Raw genomic sequence first — 7,815 nt, 5'->3', positions numbered from 1 at the left:
ATTGCTTTTGTAAACAATGGCTTTAGCTGTCGATTTCTCAGTGTTCACTCGGCTGTCGACAAAAGCAGGCCACTCTCGATGTGTGCTACGCGATCGTCTGTTTTCTCGGCAGCAACCATTGTGTGGTCCTCCTCATTGTTCTTCATCATCAGTTCTTTCGGTCGATGCGTCGTTGGCCTTTTAAATCAACCGTTTCGTGATGAGTGTGTGAGTGCTGACCACGTTTTGCGTCCATTGCTGCAATGGACGCGCTCTGACCCCCGTTGGCGTACAACAATTTGCCATGCAATGAAACTACTAGAAGCGGCTCCAGTTCTGATGGAGGAGGCTTTTTGGATAGCGGAAGATAAAGTGTTTATTGTGTTGTACTTTTTGACTATAGTTTTAAGATGTATTGTATAGTGACCAAGAATCCTCGGCTCTGTAAAGTTAATTCGGTTGAGCCTTATCAAATAAATTAATAAACAAAAAAAAAGCTGTCGATTTCTCACATCTTAAAGCGCACTCCTTCCAAATAACAATGCTAGATGGTAGAGGAAACATTCCTATACCTATTGGTGTCATTATTTTTCATGAGTGAGCTTTTTTCGCGAGAAATCGACGGCTAAAGCCATTGTTTACAAATGCAATTACGCTCCTTTGAAATGTTGGCACTGAATTTATGAATATTGCGCTACAGTGATGTGTTTTTAATCAGACCTTCTCAGATCAGCTCCAGTGACACCTGTCATCAATTGAACGAAAAAGTAACAAAGCAAAACATAACAGCTTGTAACTTGCAATACCCAATTCGATTCATTCTTCGCTTTCCCAAATGAGGTGACGTTATAAATTAAACAAATTGGAAGTAACACCCACTGAAGCTGACAGTTACAATGACTGATAATATTTTCCACGTCGAAATCAGATTTTGCCGCGCACATCATTATTGTAGGCTTATCGTATTGTTTTTTTTTTTTTTGGCAACAAGCACACAGTGTGCACAATGGCGCTGCAGCGGGATGAAAAGTTAATAATGTTTTTCAGGCGACCGAGAATTTCCGAATGCAAGCCCATAAATTGTTCAGCATACAATGTTTTCACCGTTCACTACGCTTCCCCTCTTGCCTGTTGTTTGCAGTTTGGGTTCATTTTATTTTCAATATTATTTGTCATGACAATTCAATATGGATATCATGTGACTATTTACAAAACGATTATTACAAAAATATTTCCATCCGCATCGTCAATTTTATATTTTTAATTTTTTTGGTTTTGTTTGCTTTTCCTGTGTTATGGTATTTTGATTTTCATGCACGGATTTACTGTCAAATATATAAAAAATCGTTTTTTTTTTCTGTTACTCTGTACACAATTTTTACCTTGTCTGTTTGATTTTTCTTTTCCATTTCCCTTAGCTGTTTGCATTTGAATACAACTTTATTTCTGGTATTAATCTGTTTGAATGTATCCACCGACCGATCCATTACTGAATAAATAGTTTCGCCATTTCATGAGGGTTATACCATCTACAATTTTTATCATAAAGGACGCAGCACCTACGCTTCCTCGTCCTCGTATAGCACTCGTACGTATTTGTCGTGTTTCGCGATATCGCCAATCCTCACTATCATCGATTGAAGAGAAAATCGATGTACGAATGTTGGTTTTTGTGGCCGCCGGAGTCGGGTTCGTGCGCGGGCCAGCACCGTCGGATCACCGCAAAGTGCGTGGTTTGGAATTGGTTCGAACGTTCATCGCCCCGCTCGAGGGTCCCCGTCAGGCAGTAGCCCATGTTGTAGTCGGCCAGGGTGATGTTGGAGGACAGGTACAGCTGGAAAATTGGGAAAGAGAAATGAACGAGCGTTATTCTGTGGGAATATTAATTACATATTTTCTGTTGCAACAGGGTAGGGAACGGATTAGCCAGGGGGCGGCTGTTTTCATCAATTGAAGGAATATGAGTCTAAAACTTCTACAATTGGCACATTATTATAAAGCTGGGCAAGGGCGTAAAGCGGATTCGAAAAAAGGGAGGGACTAATTTTTATTTGATGATGAGCGGGAAGGTCAGATTCCTTCAGGTTTAACTTAATTAGGCCTACAGTAGGGGTGTTTACAAGGGGTAATTCACTCTGAACAGTGTGCCGAAACACAGCTTGATACACTATTCGGCACTTCAGGACACACGTTGACACACGTGGGCCGTTGTCAATATAATATAAACGGTATCACTGTCGAGTGTTGACGTTTTGCCAATCGTTGCTAAGATTCGACGAAGGTTGACTTTTTTGTTTACTCTATTAGGCTTCACATTGGGTTTGAGGATCGTGCCTTGCTACTTTTCGGAAAATGCCAAGGAAGTATTGTAAGTATTGTCTGAACCTGTCTGCACCATGAATCTCTTACCTCTTTAAAACCAACAAAACGAAGTTTGTCTCATCCAATTCGTAGCGAAAATCCCAGTGGCTCGTGGTTTCATCCAGAATAGCTTCTAAGGTCGATACGGCAGTCAAGACGGCCAAAATAGGATCTTCCAATGCAATGGTAAGGTGCGGAATGCGATCGGCCAACTGAATGGACAAAACTCCTCTGAACGACGACAGTATTGTGCCAGCTACGGAGGATTTTTGTTTTGTTTTACAAGTTTGGCATGCAAATCGGTTTACAGTCTTCGCCAAAGTTGTTTTTAAACAATTCCTCCTCCAGCGAATCCAACCACACAATAACTAAATATCACTTTTCTTCTTCATGTCACTCTGTGCACAAAAGCAATGCACACCGCAAAAACCTAATAATAGATCAGCGCGGTTGAGTCACACCGTCAACAAAGGGATCGAGAGCACTCCAGGCACCAAAGCAACAGGGGAAAACCATCAGCACAAATCATTCTAAATCGAATTATCGCGTCCGGGACACAAAACTATTCAAATGCGAGCACCGAAAAACTACACGGCAGCACAAAGATAGCCCGAGCTCTAAAAAAAAAAGCACGTAGCGGAGCAAAAAGACTCAACCGTTCTCGGCCGCTTCTCAAAGCGGACTGCTATACTTCGAAGAACACAAGTAAGTAAATACAGTGAATGTGTTTTACCCAGGAAATTTTCGATCTAAGATCACGAAATACATGTTTTAAATTTTCGTGTTCATAATATATGAATGTATGTGTAAACTAATGATGATGATTTTATGATATTTAAAAAAGAAGAAGAACACAAAATTACTTACCCTTTGTAGAACCTTAAGGTGACCAATATTTGCGCGTTCCAGACTTTATGAAGTAGTTCTAAAGTCATTCTTATGGGAAATTTTCTCAGCTATAACTTTGTACAAGATTGTTTTTCAGCCAAATGTCAATTCAAATAGTTATAATTTGTTTTAGAGATTGATAATTTTATGACATGATCAAGCACCTGTTCTGCAGTATAACATAAACGCTGACTAAAAGTAAATTGGTACGTTAATCGCGTGCCGCTAGCACGTGTTGGAAATCGAATACCTTGACAGTGGTTTGTTTACACTTCTATAGAGAACAACTGGTACAAGTTTTATCAAAGTAGTCGATCGCGTTCAGAAATAACGTCAAATGGAACTCGAAAGAAGAAAAAATATTGTGCACAAACACCTGGAAAATCAGGAGTTGCCCGGTTCCAAGCTGGCTAAAGTGCTGAAGATGCCGAAACAACAGTTTGTCGAGTGCTCAAAACCTACAAAAACCCTAAGTGTGGAAAGGAATCAGCGGACCTATGCAAAAAAAATTAAAGGGTTGCGTCCTAGACACGACCGCAGTATGACGTAGAACCACACAAAACTGATGTTTTTCAAGCATTTTTGACTATTATACTTTATCTTAAAATTTTCAAGTATTTCAATGTTTCAGTTATGGTTCATTCAAAACAATTTACACATTTTTCTTGACAAATATCCATGATTTTTATTTGACCACACATAAACAGAATCCACTCAGAAGTACACATGAAAATTTATACACAAATGAATAGTATTTGTGGTCACGCATGGTTTTTATATGTACATATATTAAGTATGTGGCCGACTCATAGATATTTATTTGTTGATCACGTTGCAACAATTCATGTGTGGAACACATAAAAACTCCAGAACAAGATCCTTAGGATGATCCTAAACAGTCCTCCACGGACCCAAAATTCTGAGGTCCACCGCTTGGCTGACCTTCAGCCTCTAGAAGAGTGACGAACGGTCTCCTTGGAAAGGTTCAAAGACACCTGTCTGAGATCAGATCTTCAGATCATACGTGATCTGGCACGTTAGTTAAGTTAGACTCGTATTTAGATAGGTTATCAAATTTTTCAATTAAAACAAAACACACCCCCAAGTGGTATTCTGTTAACTAGATAAATACGCAAATACTAAATTAGAATATCCAATGAACAAAGATGAAGAGCCAGATAGGCTAATCAATTGAAATGTAAAATCAATGTATACACCATACCCAAGAAACATTGCAAGTTTTATCACGGTTTTAAAGCATGCTACAAGTCTAATTCATAGTCTACAGAACCCTCATAAAACCCTAATTGTTACTTGGGTAATCAACAGAAATAAACGAAATTTGACTACTACTACTTTTACAGTTAGTTGTGTGTAATTCACCAACATAATATCATTGAATATGTCCTTCAAGCAATTTATTTTTCTCAAATTTGAAAGTTTTGGTGCGGGGAGAAATTAAGGGAAAACTTCTGTTTTTACTAATAATTGTGGTTTGTTTAAAATTTATTTCCCGGAAAAAAAAGTGATCGTCAAAGTCCATGTCTTTTATGTCAGATTATTGATGAGGGGGAGGGGAGAGGTTGTTGTGAAGGAGAGAGGGGGCTTACAAACATTGCTTTTCCTCATTCCACATTGTATTGCATTTCTCATTGTGGTCACGCCGTGATCCACCTTTAGCCACTGACTTGGTCCTGCTTGCTGCAGGACCAAGTGCTACGCCGTCCGAGGCGATAATGAGCAAAAGCACGACAGCAGCGCTGTTTTATATCTTTTCAGGTTCAAGCAGAACGATGTGCAACCGAACTTGATAGGATTTCCGACCGTTTCTTATGAATGGGGCGGAGCAAAAAGTTTCTTTTGTGCATAATATGTAAAATAGTATGGACTTTGGATGTTAATATAATTGCATATATAGAGGTACGAGATATTTTTTACAGTCAGTTGTTGGTAATCCATCGAGTGTATGTCTCCTGTTAAACAATTGTTTTTTTTTAAATGTTGGCTCTGCATGTAAAAAATTAATTGTTTATACAAAATTGTGGTTGCTTAAAATTTATTTCCCGGAAAAAAATGATCGTCAAAGTCCATGTCTTTTTCGGGTTATTGTTAGGGGGAGGAGGTTTTACATGCACGTTTTTTCAAGTATCATTCCTCATTGTGGTGGACACGCCGTGATCCACATTTAACCGCTGAATTAGTCCTGCTTGCTGCAGAACCTAGTGCCACGCCATCCGAAGCGGTAATGAGCAGAGGCAGGTAGTTTAAATGATCTTTATTTTAGTTTAACTTGGACGATTACCATATAAATTTTTACTAAGTGATTTAATGATTTCTTCATCTTTAGGTATGGGCAAAATTCAAAATTTGTTTTACAGAATTAGTCCTAGACTTAGTACACGGTCGACCACCTTGGTGGGATTGGTTTGTTTTGTTTTTAGAATTTGAAGAGAAACTACTTAATACTACTATTTACAGCTTAAAACTAACCTACTCTACTATATACACTTAACCTACTATGTACAAATTGCTTATTAAAGCATGTTCAGAAAGATTGCATTTTTGAATAAATTTAGTTGTCATATCATCAATTTTGGAATCTACTTTGGGAATTTCTGCCTCTTGATGGAGGTCTGCTATTCTTGTGTCGAATGGACGATCTAGGATCATCCTCAACACTCTATTCTGTGCAACCTGGATTTTGTTCCTGTGGGTCTGAGCGCACGATTCCCACACCGGGGCGGCATAGAAGATCGCGGGGGCTATGATCTGTTTGTAAACAGCCAGTTTGTTTTGCCTTGAGAGGCGGGATCTGCGGCAAATGAGCGGATACAAACACCTAACCAAGGCGGAGCACTTAACTAGGGTTTTCTCTATGTGCGAGCGGAACAGGAGCTTCTCATCGAACAACATCCCGAGATAAGTAACATCAGTGGACCACTCGACCCTTGTACCATCCATTATTACGGTACAGGAGGGAGACGGTTTAAGTTTTAATGATTGTCTGTGAAGGAACATGATCGCTTGGGTTTTCGAGGCGTTGATTTTGATTTTCCACGTGGTGGCATAATCAGTAAAGGTGTCAAGGCATCGTTGGAGCTTGTTCGTAATTTCACGAGGCATCCTACCCTTGACAGCTATCGCGGTGTCATCTGCAAACAGAAAGAACACGCAACCGTCTCCTAGAGGAGGGATGTCCGACGTGTAGATGCTGTAAAGCAGTGGTCCCAGCAGACTCCCTTGCGGAACACCTGCTGGGATCGGAAATTGTCCCGAAAGGGAACTATTCAACGACACCCTGAACGACCTTTGCTGGAGATAGTTACGGGTGATTTTCACAAGGTATGGTGGAAAGTTAGAGTTACAAAGCTTGTATATAAGTCCGTCGTGCCAGACATTGTCAAACGCCTTTTCGACGTCTAACAAGGCCATGGCTGTGGACTTGGATACAGCTTTGTTACTTCGGATGTTATTCATCACCCGCACTAGCTGATGATTGGTGGAATGCCCCTTGCGGAACCCGAACTGTTCCGGAAGAAGTATGTCATGTTCCTCCACAAACTTGTTTAGTCGGCTGAGGATCAATTTTTCGAACAGCTTGCTCAGCGCTGAGAGCAGGCTAATCGGTCTGTAGCTTGACGGTAGTGAAGGGTCTTTCCCAGGTTTGCGGATCGGGATGATTTTTGCCACCTTCCAGATGCTTGGAAAGTAGTGCAGCTCCAAGCATCTGTTGAAGGTGGCAGCTAGCAGCGAGTGCACCCTCGGGCTGAGATTTTTCAACGCTAGGTTGAATATTCCGTCAAACCCGGGAGCCTTCATGTTCTTACTGTATTTCAGCGCTGAGCAAATTTGTTCCTCTGTAATCCGTTCTTCTGGAGGGACGGCACAAGGGGAGGCATCTAACGTCAGGACGCACTGCGCAACCTGGTTCTCGAGTGGACTTGGGATTTTAGAGCCAAGCAAATGCGACTGGGCAATGTGCTCCCCAATCGCATTGGCCTTCTCTTCGTTGGTGATAAGCCGTTCGTCATTGACTCTAAGTGGTGGAATGGGCTTGGGGTGAGACTTCAGCACCTTGGCAACCTTCCAGAATGGTCTGGAACGGTCGTCCAGGTTCTGAACGAGCCGCCCGAAACTCTCGTTCCGGATTGAGACCATTCTGGAAGCGATCTGCCGATTCAGATCGACCATTTCGTATTTACGCTGCAGATCCCCAGTCCGCTGAAACTGGCGTCTACGAACATTTCTGAGCCGAATCAAGAGTTTGGTGTGGGAATCAATTGCTTGAAACTTACCCCTCACAGGAACTCGTCGAACGCACTCTTCGTCAGCCACGGATATGGCTTGATGGAGACCCTCCAGGGCCCGGTCGATGTCATCCACTGTGTCGAGCGGTGGGTTGTCGTCGATGTGGCGGTCGACCACGCGTCGAAACTGAACCCAGTTGACTCGATGGTAGTCCTTCCGCTGGCACGGTGCAGGGGCCACGTTGTAGCCCAGCTCGGTCAGCACCGGTTGGTGGTCCGAACTCAGGTCGTTGACGGCAACCGGCTTGGCTAATCTGGTGTTTGCCAAGAACAGGTCCAG

The 7,815-nt window shown here is 41.8% G+C and overlaps 1 protein-coding gene across 1 annotated transcript in view; it reads right to left on the bottom strand.

Moving 5' to 3' along the window:
* Positions 1-615: 615 nt before the first annotated feature.
* Positions 616-7,815, bottom strand: part of LOC135709266 (uncharacterized) — a 259,608-nt gene continuing 252,408 nt past the window's right edge. The window contains exon 6 of the mRNA XM_065231572.1: positions 616-1,813. Coding sequence (XP_065087644.1) covers positions 1,610-1,813 — 204 coding nt within the window. The 3' untranslated portion in view covers positions 616-1,609. The remainder of the gene's footprint in view (positions 1,814-7,815) is intronic.

This window comes from Ochlerotatus camptorhynchus, unplaced genomic scaffold (assembly GCF_037179485.1).
Source record: "Ochlerotatus camptorhynchus isolate MF236.1 unplaced genomic scaffold, CSIRO-AGI_Acam_v1.1 ptg000357l, whole genome shotgun sequence".
Lineage (NCBI taxonomy): Eukaryota > Metazoa > Arthropoda > Insecta > Diptera > Culicidae > Ochlerotatus > Ochlerotatus camptorhynchus.
The sequence above is the reverse complement of the archived record's forward strand: the minus strand, read 5'-3'. Positions and strand labels throughout refer to the sequence as shown.